The 17,042-nt window shown below is 44.5% G+C and overlaps 1 protein-coding gene across 2 annotated transcripts in view; it reads left to right on the plus strand.

Moving 5' to 3' along the window:
- The window catches only part of LOC118792924 (serine/threonine-protein phosphatase 2B catalytic subunit alpha isoform), a 105,632-nt gene extending 89,342 nt beyond the window's left edge, over positions 1 to 16,290 (plus strand). Inside the window, exons 9-15 of one of the 2 annotated variants that reach the window (XM_036550772.1) lie at positions 3,343 to 3,468; positions 4,581 to 4,652; positions 6,373 to 6,399; positions 7,674 to 7,758; positions 8,789 to 8,886; positions 11,354 to 11,383; positions 14,516 to 16,290. In XM_036550772.1, coding sequence (XP_036406665.1) covers positions 3,343 to 3,468; positions 4,581 to 4,652; positions 6,373 to 6,399; positions 7,674 to 7,758; positions 8,789 to 8,886; positions 11,354 to 11,383; positions 14,516 to 14,712 — 635 coding nt within the window. In that variant the 3' untranslated portion in view covers positions 14,713 to 16,290. The remainder of the gene's footprint in view (positions 1 to 3,342; positions 3,469 to 4,580; positions 4,653 to 6,372; positions 6,400 to 7,673; positions 7,759 to 8,788; positions 8,887 to 11,353; positions 11,384 to 14,515) is intronic. The other variant, XM_036550771.1, reaches the window with a different exon arrangement.
- The last annotated feature ends 752 nt before the right edge of the window (positions 16,291 to 17,042 follow it).

Raw genomic sequence — 17,042 nt, forward strand, 5'->3', positions numbered from 1 at the left:
GAGGGGCCGAGGGGGTGAAGATCAGCCAAGCGAGGGGGTATTGTTTGCCGTTTTCCTGTCCCATTTGCCCCTCCGTCCTCGACACCCCTGATACCCCCCCCCCACCCCCCTCGCCAAGCAGACGCGGAACATCAGAGCGAGGCAGGCGGTGGCCTCGGGGTCAGAGGTCAGCAGGGCACGGTCTGTTTCCTGTTGGTCGGGACAGTGGGGGCCAGTGACATCATCGGCTGGCCGCAGCTGTGGAATGAATGGCGGAGTAGATGGCCGAGTGCGGATGACGGCAGCGGAAGCTTTTTCCTCTCATTCCACAGTCTGCTCGGGGGCCACAGGGAGAGGAGGACCAGCCCGGCCTCACTTTAAAGATGCGCACTGTGTGCATGGCTTTCACAAAGGATTCTGTGCCATTATCTTACAAGTGAAAGCTAAAGTGAGCTGTTGATGCAAGCAGATTACTGTAGGAATCAAATATTTTGGTCTTTTAAGGGAGTTCTTAGTACTGCAGTGAATAGTGTTCTCCAAAATACCTGACTTTATACTCCAACACTGCTCGCACAGTAATATTATACATATTTTTAGATGCACTTCAGCAAAGTGTAACAGATAGCAATGTGATGATGAAGGTGGGTTTGAAATCTGAAGATTGCAGGTTTGATTTATGTGCTGCCGTTGGATCCTTGAGCAAGGTTAATTGTGTCTGCTGTAGAAATGGATAATGTGTGAACAGTGAGCTGTGAAAGTTCCTGTAAGGGTGTCTGCTAAGCACACAAATTATTTAGTAAAATGCTACTAAATATACATTTGTAATAATCAAATCTTGCAATCGTGTACTCAGTCACTGACTTGCTTGAAATAGGAAATGGTTAGGCGCTGAAGCGTTGAGGACGGATTGTATATAGGGAGGATAGGCAGCCGAACACATGGCAGAAGGGGGAAGTAATCCAGTTTGTTTTACTGCTTGAGAGATTTGCAGGCCCCTCTGTGATATTGACTCTCGAGTGCTTTATGAATAGGGAATTGGCAGCCGGTCGCCACGGCCTGGTGTCCCCAGGCTTCAGTATCTGTCACAGAGTGCAGCACAGTGTGAAGACATTATGACAGGAAAGCAGAGCGGGGCGACAGAGCCAAGCACTCCGTCCTCTGTAAATCAGCGGTTATATGTGACGTCCTGGACCAGGACCTGGGGATCAGAGACCCCTAGTGGTGGGCAGAGGAACTGCACGTGCTGCAGGCTGCGTAGACACTGCGGTAGACCTGCGCACGTTAGGTGAATTCAGAAATTAATCGCATTTCTGATCGACTTTCAGTGTCGAAATCTGAAGGCCTGGGTTGAGTCCTCATTAAGGTACATCTTTTGCATTATTATGATGAGAATTATTTTTGGCTGCAGCTGGAGGAGGCAGGCCTAGAAATTTGCAGTGGCTCTCTCCCAGTGGCTGAGCTGCATACAAAGAAGTAGCAATGTTTGACCACAAGGGGGCAAAAAGGCCAGCAACATGGTCACAGGCCTTGGACAGTGCCTTTGCAGTTAAGGTTACAGTGACTTAGGTTAGTTAAGTGATGAGTGCCTGCAGATGAATGTCTTCTCAAAAGAACAACCTGCCCCATTCAACAGATGGGCTTAAATTAGGGGGGATCTCTGTAGTGACATTTGATCTGTTCCCTTTCTTATTTTCAAGTGACTTAGAAAAGCAAATCCCCACTTTCTTTGTTACACCATGTTCTCAAAAGAACAGCAGGCTGACAGAAACGTTGTGGCTGACTGCATCCACCCGCGCTGGTAGAGCTCTCAATTTTGAGATGAAGTGAGCATTTTATTGTGGTCAGGAGTGTGTCACCTATTAGTGAAAGGAGGCGTTCATTTTAGCTCTGTGTGAGTGTATGTGTGTGGCTTAGCACCTTCTGCACTGTTTTTCCACTCAGAAAACGGTGTTGTCTCAACAAAGGGGAGTGCGTAACGAACGCTCTTCACGCGCAGAAGATTACAGGTTGCCACGAACAAAGCGGCCTCTCTGGTGTGGGTTGGTGTTTTCTCTCATGTATCAGAGATGCAGGGACACATCTCTCACTGTGCAGGCTGAACTGTGGTGAAACGCAGTGGCGAGGCCTGGGTTTATGACCAGACAGATGGCCGGTGTGAGGCCTCGCTGCTCTCAGAGTTGTGAGGAGACGCCGTGTGACAGGAAAGGCCCTCGCGGTAGCGTGGGACGGTGTCGGCTCTCCCCCAACACGGCCCTGCGGGGCTCAGGCACGCCTGCTGCAGGGAGACACAGGAGTGTGTGTGTTTGTGTGTGTGTGTGTGTGTATATGTGTGTGCAGTGTGTATGTGAGCACGTGCGTGTTTGTGTGTGTGTGCATGCATGCGTGTGCACATGTCTGTGCATGCGAGCATGTGTGTGTGTTGTGTACACGTGTGTGTGTGTGTGTGTGTGTGTGTGTTTGTTTGCACTGGAAAACCGATCGTGACCCAGCATTCTGAAGTCCAGGAGCAATCCCAGAATCCCGTTTTCCTCTTTGCATGGCTGCATTGTTGTCGTGGGTGGAGTGAGAAGAAAACAGTCACTTGCACCGGTCCACTAACCCTGCCAGGAAACGTCGGGATTCCAAGCTCCAGGAGGTCAGAACGCCCACCCTGAATACATTGCTGGGTGACTTGTTTTTTAAACTTGGGGAGCACGTGCCCCTGAGGATGCTGGGCAAATGCTGAACCCTGTCTATGGCTTCAGTATTTACAGCCCTTTCTTTTATTTCTTTAGGAACTTTGAGTAGGATTTACTGCTTGTTCTGTTCTAATAAAAAGGATCTCTGGGGAATGCGCTCAGTAAACGTCCATGGAAATGTTTTTTTGCTCCATGGGCTTTTCCAATCGATATGCCAGCAGAGATTTCCAGCCTCTCTCCCTCTGTATGCCAGAGCTCCTCACCAAAGCATTATAAGCACAGCCATTATGAGACCCATATGCTGAGCAAGGTGGTTTATGTTTTAAGTTCATGTTAAATCATACAAGACAACTCACTGCGGAGAAGGACTGAAATCAATACCCAGCACCCTTTACGGAGGAATGATTGATGGCTTCAGAGGACCGCTAGTTTCTAACTTTTGTTTACAGTGAAGAACTGACCGTGTTCTTTTCGCAGTACTTGTTCGCGTTGTTGTAGAAGCTGCTGCAGTTATCCGCATAATGCAGTCAGATTTTTTTTGCGTGGGAGTTGATAGGGGGAGCAGGTTTTGAGCAGGCTCATTGATTTTGTTTTTTTTTTTTTTTTTTTTTTTTTTTTTTGCACAGCAGTTGACTTGATCTTTGCGTTTTCCCCTCTTTCTGTTGCCCACCTCCCGCCCCCGCAGCTGCAGTATTGAAATATGAGAACAACGTTATGAATATCCGACAGTTCAACTGCTCGCCCCACCCCTACTGGCTGCCCAATTTCATGGACGTCTTCACCTGGTCCTTGCCTTTCGTTGGGGAGAAAGGTGAGTACGCTCGTAACAGACACGCCTCAAAGGGGAAGACTGCGTCTGGGGGGGCTTGTATAGAAGAGAAAGGACTTTCTTTGCTGTTTGAGGAGGTCAAAAAACCCGTCTGAGCTACGTTTTAGCTTTACAGAATCCTTTCGTGATTCAGGAGTGAGGAAAGTGGTTTATGGTACAGCCTATGCCACAGGTGGAAGAACCTCAGCATTTGATAAAGCTTGAAAATGTTTTTCGTCCATGCTCCCAAGGACAGGAGGATCAGTCATCGGTGAGCCTGCTCTGTCAGTGCATACAACCATGACCCTGCCCTCAGACCCATTGGAATGGGCTCCGGTCCGCCGCTGACATTTCCAGAAGGTTAACACGGCCGTCCCCGTGCGGTCAGGGTCTCCCACAGAGGGCCGTTACCTGGTCTCTGTTGTCGTTATCACCTGTTATTGCTGCGTTTGGCTAGGCCCCCTCCCTCGTGAACGTTTGAAGTGCAGTTAAAGGGACGGCTGGGTAATTAGGGCAGGGCCACGGTGGCTGAGCTCAGTTCCAGTGTGTCTCATTCAGCGACCCGGGAGGCCTCGTTCTTCTAGGGGAGGGCGGCACTTTGCTCGCAGCGCTGGCACCGCCCACCCCCCCACAGGGACTGGCCAGGCACTGTCCTGTCACAACATATCACTCTCTCTCTCTCTCTCTCTCTCTCTCGTTCTCTCTCTCTCTCTCTCTCTCTCTCTCTTTTCTCTCGCTCTTTCTCTCTCTCTTTTTCCTTTACAGTCTGGTTTTCATTGCGGTCCTGCTGAGTGGAAAGACAGCCTGTCATTGGTCCATTGGACTCATGGTGATGTCAGTGGGTGGACTTCTTTAGTCTTTGGAGTCCGCTATTGGGTGAACCCTAGACTTCACAGGTCCTTCTGCCAATGACTGACTAGGGTCTAATGCAGGTTATTCCCAAGGAACAGAGCACTAATCATCCGCCTCCTCATGAATTCACTCTCTTCGAGTTTTAAATGATTGACTTAAACGCAGCCACAGTAAACCCAAGTGACAGTGGCCGTCCCTGTACAATTACCTTACTTAACATGCTTCTTATCTGATGCCTCTTTTTCTCTTCTCTCTTTTTGCAGTGACTGAGATGCTAGTCAATGTTTTAAGCATCTGCTCCAATGACGAGCTCATGACCGACGAAGAGATTGATGGTAAGGGAGTCACCTGGCCTGGCCATGGCCATCAAAAGGACTGATTTTTGCTTTCTCACACTCACACCACAGAGTAACACAACGTCGCTGTGGTAACTATTCTTTGAATGCGAGGGGATGTTTGAAACGGTAACCTGGAAATACACAAGTTAGTTACTGTAAGGAACCACAGTGTGCCACTAGGTGGCTCTCTCTGCACACGGAGAATATGGCAGAGGAACAGTTGCACCAAACTTCACCCAGGCCGCAGGCTTCAGATTCATTCAGCTGTCTAGCCAGGACTTACTTGGCAGCTCCGGGAGGAAAAAACCTCCAGCCGTTTTTTAATAGTAATATTTCCTCGACTGGGCGGTGACTTTAGTGCACTGCACATGCCACAGGATTAAGCCACATGAGAGACAGCCAGCCACCAGCTGTCAGTTATACTGTTATGCCCCCTAGGTCTGGATGACAGCTCAGTGTTCCAGTGTGCTGTTATCGCTTAGTAGCCCTGGTAAAAGGTGGGGATGGATTTATACTGCCTGTGAGGCATTGCTGCCCTCTGGAGGCAGATTACATAAAATAGTAGGAAGTCCCTGTTCCATGTTCTGAACTCCGATGAACACGTTAAACAGCCTTAAATCTCTCTCACAGGCAGAGCAAACTCTTTGTGGGTTCTTATTGGCTGCTGTTGTGGTTATGTACTTTGTGTAATACCTCATGGAAAATTGTATCCCAAAGCACCATCTAAGCCGTTATTATCATGGTCGTGAAAATAATGCAGCCTGGTGCGTATAAATATCGTTAGGGTGCAGCTTCCCGTCCAAAACAGGTAGGCTTTTTAAGAAGTTAAAACCTAATACTTTTAAATACAGGGTTAATAAAAACCAAGCACCATTAAAATAAGCCACGAGGAGACTATGTTACTATTAAACTCTGACAGCGCAAGCCTGTGTTATGTTCTTTGACTTCCGGGACCACACTCTACATCTCCCTCCTCTATCAAAGTTCAGGATCTTAAGTCTGCAATAGATCTGTCGGCCTCAGATCTATTAGGTTAACATAGCTGTCCTTTCCATCTTGTAAACGGTAATGGCCTGTCATGATGTTAGCTCCTAGATGTGGGGGGAGCACGTTATGCCAAACGGCTGAAATCGGACCCATTAATCACCACCTTCTTTATCAAAGTCTAATCGCTGTCTGCGGCCCTAATCAGGAAAAGCTTGATCAAAAAAAAAAAAAAAGGAGCACTATTTATTAGTCCAGGCTTGTGGTGTGTAACACCTCTACGAGCAGGCATGTCCCAAGTTGGTTTTTACTTCATATACAGAAGACTAACACTTAATCCTCACAAATAATCTCCAGTAGGAAGACTTAAAATCCTGTTCGAACTCAGCCCATGAAAGGACAGGCTTCATGTGTTTGCCTTGGCCACAGTGTGTCAGTGTTACATCTATGGTACTAAAATCTCATTTCCAGTGTTTCTTCATTTCCTTCCATTCTGTTTCTCAGATTGCGTTGGTTTCACATCCATTGTGTTTGGTTTTAATCTCCTTTGGCTCTCTTGCTCTGTTCTCACTTGTGGGTGCCGTATCTAATGTGTTTCTTTTTTGTTCTGTTTTTCAGACTTTTGTTTAGGCATTGCTTTTTCTTTTTCCATGCTTCTCTGTCTCCCTTGCTTCTCATTCTCCAACCATCCTCTGATCTCTCTCTTTTTCTCTTCTGGGGTTTTCTTGAGAAGGACAGCTAATATATGCCCCAAAGAAAGGTACAAAAAAAAAAACCCAACATGTCAATGCGTACTGCACTGTGCACAGTGGTGCTTAACCATACACTTGTATCTAAGTGACAACCTTACTTTGAAAGCAGTTGAATAACAAATTGTATAAAAGAAGGTAGAAAGGATTTCTTTTTCTGAGATCAGAAAGAGTGAGCTATATAAGCCTTGTGTGACTGACCCTCACCCCGCCTTTGCAGTGCTGCTAACATGTACTAACAATCAGGACCTCTTGTAGATTAGTACAGGAAGAGCACATAGCACAGCTACTGAGTTCCACCCATAAGCAGTGAAGCAGAGGCTAAGCTAAAAGGTCAGCTGCAGAGTGAATAAGGCAGGACAGTGAGCATGGCGCTGACTGGAGCTTGCAGTGTTATTAGTATTAGCTTTACAGCGTTATGCATTTCTCCGTCTTCTGTTTCCCATGCTATGCTTTCACACACATCTCCATTTCAAGTCTTTATGTGCTGTGATCATCAAAGCTGGTTCTTAGAGCCATTGTCTCCAAACACTCCTCTCAAACCACAGATACAGGCCAGAATTTGACAACTGAATCCTTTATTTAAATTCAGTTTATTTGGTGATTGTTCACATACACGTATGGTATACATACTGTGTGTTAAATACATAGTGTCCTTGAATTTAGTTTCTGAATTACCAGTGAGATGTAATGGATGAAGTTGTCGTTATACAGTACTTCTATCTCTGATTGACTCGTAAAGATATTAGTAGATATCATTTAATTTCTTTGCGTCAGATGTCGGAACATAAGGTGAATAATATGTAACGCAGACGCTAAAATCTGAATCGAATTTCCGCTGGATCTGTATACTTTTCCACATTTGTGTGTACCTCTCTCCTAAATTCTGAATGCGCACGCACCTTACATTTATCAGCGTCATACTCATGACAGGACACATGTGAATCCAATAGCATGTGTTCTGGTTAACCCATGTCCTGCAGCTGAGACCAATGATCACAGCACTGCAGAGAAGAAACACAGGATACTGTGATTGGTAATGCCCCCCGTATTCTGAGCAGCCTTACGTGTGTTACTTGTACTGAGGTTTCTTTCTGTGGGTATGTTTCAGTGCAGGAGAACACAGAACTGCGTGTATAGCAGACAGATGTCGCACTAAACTAGGACTTGTGCTTGCTTCTTTTGAATCTTGTCTTACAAAATTTTGCCAATAAATAAAAAACGCACAAGAACATTGTGTCTGCCCCTCTGCCTCACTCTGCTCCTTCCTCCCCCCCCCGCCCAGGTGCCACCGCCTCCGCACGCAAAGAGGTGATCCGAAACAAGATCCGAGCCATCGGTAAGATGGCCAGGGTGTTTTCTGTCCTCAGGTAAGGGCACTTTCTCTTACTGCATGCTCTTTCTGGCAGAGAGATGGGAAACCCAGAGGAGAGGTCCCTGATGAGGGTATTTCTTTTTATTTTATTTAACCTTTATTTTACCAGGTTTGGCCCCTTGAGATTAAAATCTCTTTTACAAGAGAGACCTGGCCAAGAAAACACAGCACATCAAGTTTCAGACAAAACAAGACAATAAAAGCATAACAAATACACAAGGACAAGTATAAAGTGCAAAGTACAAAACGTGTTTATGGGTGTGTGTGCACATGTGTGTGTGTGTGAACATGTGCGTGCGTGTGTGCATTCATGCACATGGCTGCATGTGTGTAGTGTGATTATATCAGTGTGCGTGCGTGCGTGCGTGCGTGCGTGTGTGTGTGCGCGGAGTGTGAGCGGACCTGCATGTGTGTCTGTGTTTGTAAATGGTTGGAGGTGTGGTGTGACTCTGCATATGTGTGTGCATGCGCGTGCGTGGTGTGACTGAACCTATGGGTGCGTGCGTGCGTGTGTGTGTGTGTGTGTGTGTGACTGGACTTGAGCGGCTGTTTTGCTTGCTTGGCACTCACACTCGCCGGATACACCAGACAGGCCTTGTTGTGACCCGCTGACGCTATTCTCCCTCAAAGGACAAAGAAGTCTTTTTCCTCCTTTCTTTTCCTTTCAAAGGAGGGTTAAATACTGTTCCACACTCTGAGCCGAGGGTTACAGACGGAAGTGCATAAAGGCAGTCGTGGACTTTTGTTCCTTTTTTATCATACGCTTCACATTTTTAGAGATCTGATGTTGTTTCCTCCTTTAACAATGTTTCCTTCACAATGTCCAAAATGTGCAGCCTTGTGAGATGGCAGTGTCACGTTCATGAGTCCTGAGTGTACATGACTTTCTCAGAAAGGCCGGTCACCTGCAAGCTGAGCCTCGGAGCACCGGGCTTGTATGATCAAAAGTGAAAATGAGATTTGAGGCCTCTGATCCCTTGTATTTGGAGGCTTTTGACCCCGTCTGTCTGTCTTGTGCCCCTCAGAGAGGAGAGCGAGAGCGTCCTGACACTGAAGGGTCTCACCCCCACGGGGATGCTGCCCAGTGGAGTGCTGTCGGGAGGAAAGGAGAAGCTTCAGAATGGTAAGCACCCCCTCCAGACCCCCATCCCTGTCCTCAGCCTCAGAGAGCCCCCAAAAGCTGAGCAGGCAGTGACAATTAGCCACAGGCTTACATCTTTATTCTCTTCAGTGTGTGTTAAAATGCCTTCAGCAACCCACAATGTTAGAATAGCACAGTTCAATAAACTAGCTGTAAATCTTCAAGGACAATGCAAAGAGCAGCTTTATTGCACTTCTGTTGAAGGGAGAGATGTAGATATTATAATATCTTTATATTTTATACACTGGTAACAGCCTATAACAACATATAATGCGTATTTGTAAGACTTCTCCTTGTCTTTTTCTATAGCCTTAATGGTTTGTAGAATCATGACTGTTATTGTATTGAACTGCTGCCTGAGTTGACCATCACCTGGGTTGTTTGTGGTCCAATGCGCCGAACTGATCTCTCTCTTTTCGATCTCTCCAGTCTACTGGTTATCTCAAACATTGTCTGTCTTTCCTTCTTTTTCCTTTCTCTCTAGAAACCGCAGGTATAATCTGTTGCGCAAGTATTCTATCAGACGTGTTTGTGAGACAAAATGTAGATTTCACCCTCCCATGTTGGAAAACCCGATTCTCCTGATGGCTTCACGTTATATCTCCTTTACATCACAGAATAGTGTCTAAAGTTTTCCTCTCATGATCAGGATGTCCTCTCTGGAGGAACAAGAGGCACTCATTGAACTCTTACTTCCAGAAATGAATAGAAATTACACTAGAATCAGAGTAATGCCTCAGAGTAAAATGCCTCTTTTTTTATTTTAAATATTTTTTGTTGATTCCTAGCTTCTGTGAAGGCGGGGAGATGACCCCAATCAGATAATCAATTAAACCTGACATAAACTGTGTATGAAAGGGGATACTCAGAAACTACCTCATCCACACAAGGACAGAAATCAAAATAACCTCACTCTTGTCTTGTTGACATGTTAAGTTGTTTCTGATATGCTTTGCCCATATGCCCCCCCCCCCCCCCCCCCCCGATCAAAAGCTGTGTAGGTCTGGCCATTGCAGTCTGGCCCCCTAAAATCTCAGCCTACCCAAAGTTCAGAGCACCCTGTGCCATAGGCTGTGTTGAGATCAAATTTTTAGTGCAGGTGCGTGCTGTTTTGGCTACACGATGACCCTGCACCTATTTCCCTGGGATAGAAGCTGTCCCTTGCGGCTGTGTGCCCTTGTAACAGGGAGCAAAATTCAGAAAGAGTCTCCCGTCCGAAGCCTGTCAAAAGCAGAGTGACGTTACTGGGATTCCTGTTGCAACATTGGTAGAATCACAGCGTGACGGCGGTCTCTCTGTCCAGACGGACGAAATGTGCTTCTATTGCAATGTTGTGGCCCTCATCATTTGCTGGTTTGTTTTCGTTTTGTTTCTTTAGCTCTGTGTGTGTGTGTGTCTCGTGTCTCGCTTTCCCCAGAGGTGGAAGGCATTTGTCTAGTGCAGGGCTAGCCGCACATTTTATTTACACATTTCTTTGCAGCCTACTGTTGTAGACGTTTTGTTATGTGTAAAATAAACGGTAAGAACAGAATGGTTGTGATCATCCTGACAAAAATAAACACTATAGAATAGCAGTCAAAATACGGTAAGTGTTCTAGACAAACTGTATTGCTCTCTACTGGTCCTGTTGCTTCCTCAGTTTAGTGGATTGCTGATTCAGATAGATGCTACGTTTTTAGACGTGCCTTATGTAATTAATAAAATAATGTTTAAGAAATCATTTTTCCTGGCACAGTTTGGGTGGCTATTTATCTTGCTGTTGTTTTTACTCATATTAAGTGCTCATTCTGTCGAATGAAACCTGTACTTTGGAACTATAACGTTCTGTCAGTCGTTCTTTTGGAACAGTTACCAGTTCATTCAGCAGTGTCACCGCCTTATTTGACCTTATTTTACCTGACCTGGTTTTATTGATTGGAGATGAGAGGGATTGTCTGTGGTTGCGTGTTAGCTGCAAGTCAACCAAAAAGATTAGACAAAGACAAACCCTGCCAGATGCACTTCTGGTGGTGAATGTCCTTAGCTTACCTGAATTTGTCGATTGCCTCTTCAGTAGAACCTCCCTAATACTGCTACCTGTCATGTGCTCTGCTTCAAAAGCCAGCTTTCTTCGTTAAATGGCGTGTTTTTTTTTTTAAAGACTCAAAGAACTAAGTTCCAAACAGGTTTTTGACAAACGTCCAGCACTTCTTCTCAAGTGGTGTCCAGTTCGAAGTAGAACAAGGGCTGTCAAACGGACGTTCTTAGACCCGTATTTAGGCTCTGTTTCCAAGCTCCTGCTTCTGTTTCCTCCTACTAACATTCATGTGTGTCTCTCTATCAGAACCACAAGGGTTTAACATTAGTCTGTTCTGTTGCTTATTGACTACTGCTTCTTCTTCTCCGAACTGAAATCCTATCTGCTCACTTTTTCTCACTCGTTTTGCAACCCCCCTCTTCTTCTCTTCAGCTACTATTGAGGCTATTGAGGCAGATGAAGGTAAATAAATAGGCTGGTCTACCTCTCTGTTGCTTTGGCAATAGACAAAGGGCCCGCTGGGTTTATTCATTTTGCCGTAGCTTGTATATAGTGTGTGGGTGTTGAGCTAACAAACTGTGCAATAGTGTTAATCACATGAAAACAAAGGGGAAAAAAAGACAAGGAAAGCCATGTCTGCTTTAAAGGGGAACAACCTCACTGCCCAGTGAAGGTGCAGCGTGCACACAACACGTGGTCTGTGTGCAAACTTCACTTCACTTCACTTCACGGTCGTCCCATCACACTGGGATACACGGTGCTTGTCACATGCCTTGTCACACTGCCAGCACGTCCAACCCATCTCCCTCACAGGGCACTCAGCATCCAATCGGAAGTAAAAACAGCAGACCCGTGATTCCACAAGCACCGCCCCATGAGTGCAGATACGCAGCAGGGTTTACATGTTTTTATGTAAGTTATGAGGGATTATGAAGAATTGCTTTTCATACTTCCACACTGTGACATTGCAGAGCTGAAAATATGGATGAAGAGAACCCTGTTGCTCTGCGTGTAAAAAGTTATATTTCAGCCCGTGTAAATTTTCATTATGGCACAACTGCCTTTTGGTGCCTTGCAAGATCAGCTGTAGTGTGTCAGGCTAAGAGTTTAAGTAATAATGCTCTCCCTAAAACTGTAGTAACACTATACAGAGGTCTTCTGTCTCAGAGCCAGAGTTTGTTCAGTATATGTGAAATGAACGCTCTGTAGCCCACCATATACTCATTCCGAGAAAGATGCAATGAAAGGGACTTGCAGCGCTATGTTACTGTTTTTGTTATCCAGATGACTCAGACCATCATCTGTTATGGCCAGTACTATTACAGTACACAAAATACAGATGAGTTTCTCCCTCGACACTCTCTGATCTCCACTCGCTCAGTGCCATTGTCTGATCTGAGTTTCCACTTGTCCAACGGGGGTGTTTTTTTCAACCTCTTTTGTCAGAGTGCCTCATCCTGCTTTTTAAAATCCCAGATGGCCTGCCCTCTTATTCAGCTGGGAATGGCGTCACTGCATAAACTTTATCCAGTTTAGTTAGCACCTTGCAGACTTGGCACTAGCAGTCCAGAAACCCAGGTAGTCTGCTGTTGGGGAGTGAAGATTTTGACATGCCATGCCAGTGCAACAGAGGCTGATCTGAGGACAGAGTTTTACTTCTTGCATGATGGTGGACAGTGTCATTGCACTGATCTGAGGACACTGACAACATGTCATATACCTCTGTATTCACACCAACCACTCACATGTAGGTTCAGATCAGATACTGCTATGAACCTCAACTCAAATTGTTCCCCTTTAAAACAACGTAAGAACTATTTTTTTTTTTTTTTGCCTTAAAAAAGTTTTCCATCGGATTAAAATTGTTTGTTGACATTGATTGATCTCTTCCCAAAAAAAGCCAATTGGATTTTTTTTTTTTTAATGATTTAGCCTCCTCTTCCCTCACAAACAAATGCCAGAACAACATCAGCTGCACACTAAATAGCAGTTGGCCAGCTGCTATTTACGTTAGAATTGGTGGTGAACTCCTTACCGACTCTGATGGGCGGTGTGCATCCGTGTTGAACTGTTTTTTTTTTTGTTTCTTTTTTGCTTTTCCATGTGGCTCATGTGATCCTGTTGTGTCATGTTCTTCTCTCTCTGAGCTGCTAATAACCTGTCTAATGACCTGCGCTATGCAGCAACACCCCCCCCCCCCCCTCCACAATTCAGCTTTTCAATAGCTTCAGACAACAATTGGTGGTTGAGAGAGGGATAAAAAAAATGTGAAAGCTCAGATCCAGAACACAGGGATCTCCAGAAACCGTAGCTCCGCCCCCCCCCCACTGGTTTGCTGCATGCCGGAAGCAGGCTTAACAAGTGGTTAGCACCGTCAGTCTGTCCGTCTGGTCCATATTCAGCGCAGCTGATAAACCCAGTGCGGTCGTACTGTGATGGTACTCTTTTGGTGTTCCGTATCAGTGATCTCAGTTTTAATCACGTTTGATATTGTCATTTTCTTTTTCTCTTTTTTTGTGTACTGCCCTATGTTTAGCCAAACTGATACAATCCCATTGTAAGGCGGGATTTGTGACTGTGATGACATTGTGATTGCTGGTGGTAGTATTGTTGTGTTTTTCGTTCATTTTGACAGTTTCGCCTAAAATGCCGTTTACGGATTGTGCTCGTTTTTTGTATTACTGTGGTAATGTGGACACTTTAGATGCCAGCATATCAATGCCAGTATCAGATATCAGTTTAATAGCTGCTGTTTGGTTCAAAACCAACATGTACTTTCTATCTTGACAGAATAGCTATAGATTTTGTAGCTGTTTTGATTCAAAAGGGATGTTTTCAGCTCAACTGAGAGCAGTGATGATGCCAGTGTTGGGATTTAAGACACTGAATGCTCACACATTGTCAGTGAGTTTTATTGCTGTAACATACCTCCCATACATGTTATTTCCATGCAGTGAATATCTGGTTTGTTCAGTAGGCTGTGTGTGTAGTCAGCTGAGCTGTGTTGAGTAATGGGCCATGTGCCCTGTTGAGGGGAGAACTGGTCAGACCGTCTCATAAACACTTTTCCAGGGTCTCCCTACAGCCCTGTTATCTGGCCCATGTGGTCCCTGTGTCTTTCTGCCTAAAACCACACCCTATATGTCTGTGGAAATAGTCCTGCCAGGCCCTGCAAAAAAAGGATTTAACTTTCCAGATTGACATGAATTACATGACGTGAATTTCCCAAACCACGTCTTTGTAATGTCCTTAGTGATAAGTCCTCTTTTCCGTGTAAAAAATGTTACATTTAAGTCCATTTTGTATTCAGTTGTACAGTTTGGGGACACAACCCTTTTTAAACTGTCCGTTCAGAATATTCATATGGTGCTTGCACCAACTTTGAAACTCACAAAAGCGTTCTCAGTGGTCTGCCCAGAGCGGTTTCCTTGGTTTTGTTTCCTGTCAACAAACACTTGGCACTGAACATCACCAGAGACGACCAGGCAGGTCATAAGGGTGGGATGTCCCGTTTTTAATATCCACCTCTGTCTCCTCCTCCGCTACCCACCCCCTCACCCCCTTCTCCCTGCCCCTCTGCCCCCCCCCCCCCAGCCATCAAAGGCTTCTCACCCCAGCACAGGATCACCAGCTTCGAGGAGGCCAAGGGGCTGGACCGCATCAATGAGAGGATGCCGCCGCGGCGCGATGCCATGCCCTCGGACGCCAGCCTCAACTCCCTCAACAAGGCCCTGTCCTCGGAGACCAACGGCACCGACAGCAAGGGCGGCAGCAGCAGCAACATCCAGTGATGGCCCCCCCTTGCGTGGCCTGCGGGGTGCAGGTGGGGGGCCGTCCCGGGGGAGAGCCAGGGCGCCCTTGCCTGCTCCACCCGCTAGCTTGCCACAGGGTTGAGGCTTATTGAGGGATCCGGTTTTGCAGGATCGAAAAAAAGGTGTAGAAAAAAAGGGAGGGACGAGAGTGTGACGTGCAGAGAATGATATCAAACCATACATTTGGTGGCGTGTCACTTCCTAGTCTATGGGTATGCCTTTAAAAAAATATATGCTTGTAGAAACATGAGAAGTTATTGCTGGTTAACTCTTTTATGAATCATTGGGGATGTACTTGATTATTGCATTGGGAGACAGAACTTAAAGGGTATGTTTTGAAAGGCCTTTGCTCAATTACTGGATATGAAAAATTTTGTCTAACTTCTTACTAACTCTTATACGTTTACAAAATACAGCACTAAAAATGGACAGTACATTTAAAAAAGTTTTTAACATATAAGGGTGTACAAACTAAATGAGGACTATTTATTGATAACTTTTTTTTTTGCTACTCTTATCATGAAAATAGCTCTAAAATAAATTAGGCAGTCTTAAAAGAATGTTGCAACATTGTTAAAATGCCAAAAAAGGAAAGTTTTATGGTTTTGTACAGGTTATGCTTACCTCAGGTTTAAGTGGTGTGTGCGCTGGCCCTACTTTCTGTATAATGGCTAATTAACTTGGCAATGAATACCTTTTTTTCCTTGGAGTTTAATAACTGGAATTACATTTATCATTTGCAGATTTTACTTTGTTTTTTTTTTTGTTTTATTTTTTGTTTGTTTTTTGGGAGATAGAATTATTGGTTGGTTGTGGCTTGCTGGAATTCTGTATTGATGAGTGGTAACTTTTTTCATTTAAATATAGTGAGCAAAAAACACGATTCAGTGAGAAAGCATCTATATTCTGTAAAAAAGAGGAATAACTACAAGAATCTGCCTATGCATGTTTTATAAAAGTAAAGAAATGAAATAATAAATAAATGAATTAAATTAACATGGCTGCAGAATCCCTCCGGGGACTGTAGTGTGCTTTGTGGATATTTACTGGAAATGTATACTGGCATTCTTTAAACTCACTCCATGAGACTGCTTCATGCCTTCTTTTGTAATTAAACCATTGAACTATTGAAAACGAAAGAGGATTCATAATATTTTTAGCATAAGCTTGTAAGTGCACATGTAGTCCGATTTAGCATGTTTAGCAATTCTCGTGAGATAAGTTTGTGGTTACATGTTGAACTCAAAATGCATGATAGCTGTTAGTGTCATAATGGTTTTAGTCATTTTCGTTCTGTTTTGTAACGTGCCACAAAAAAGTGTAAGTTTATTATTACTATGATTACTATATTATTATTTGGAACTCGTTTGCTTTGTATATCAGTTGCGGAGTTGTTAATGCTCCATACTTTAAGATATAACAGAAGAAAAACTCCATTGATCTTTTTTAACAACTGTTTAAGTGCCCAAGTAATTCACTACAACATGAAGCCTTGCTTTTGTAATTTGACTTCTAAACTGTTGGCAGACAAAGCATGCACTTGCAACAATGAAAAGTATTTTATATTACTGTTCAATAAAATGTGCATGAAATTAAATCTAATCACATTTGATTTCATTTGTGCGCGTGTGCATGCGAGTGTGTGTGTGAGAGAGAGGGAGAGCAACAGAGAAGAGAGTTTGGACATCAACAAATAAAAATTTGAGCAAAGATAAACATGTAATATGATCCAAATGCCCTTATTTATGTCTTCTGTAATTTCCTCTGTATCAATATTTTTTGATGCTCTCTGATTGGTCCAAATGCTGCCCATGACAAGTCTAAGTTACCCAGCGATGACTTCAAGTTGTGGCGGAAGAGGAAAAACAGCATTCCCGATAACTTAAAACTTAAAACAGGTCTGTTACTTGTCTAGTTATGGTCAACAAGGGTGTCATGATAACGCAGAGAGTACCGGTTGTGAGGCACACTTTCTGGTCCTGTGGGTTCAGACACACTCACCAGAATACCATGAGGGAGGCTCAGAGGTCACCAGGCAGTGAGCCTTGTCATTGGGAGTCACATGAATCTAGAAGAGACATGCGATTTCCTTCAAGATCAGTCATTGGACAGTGCTTTGGTTTTTTTTTTCTTTTTTTTTCCTCAAGCACTGTTGATTAGTTTTCCAAAGTCTTGATAGTCATAACAACTTCATGGGAAACTTGGCAGCCCTTAGGTGTAAGGTGTTTCCTTTTGTATACAGCCAGAGGATCTTTGATTATGTTCTGAAAAACAAGCACAAGCCTTTAGAGTAATGTCTATTTCCTAGA

Source organism: Megalops cyprinoides, chromosome 18 (assembly GCF_013368585.1).
Source record: "Megalops cyprinoides isolate fMegCyp1 chromosome 18, fMegCyp1.pri, whole genome shotgun sequence".
NCBI classification, from domain to species: domain Eukaryota; kingdom Metazoa; phylum Chordata; class Actinopteri; order Elopiformes; family Megalopidae; genus Megalops; species Megalops cyprinoides.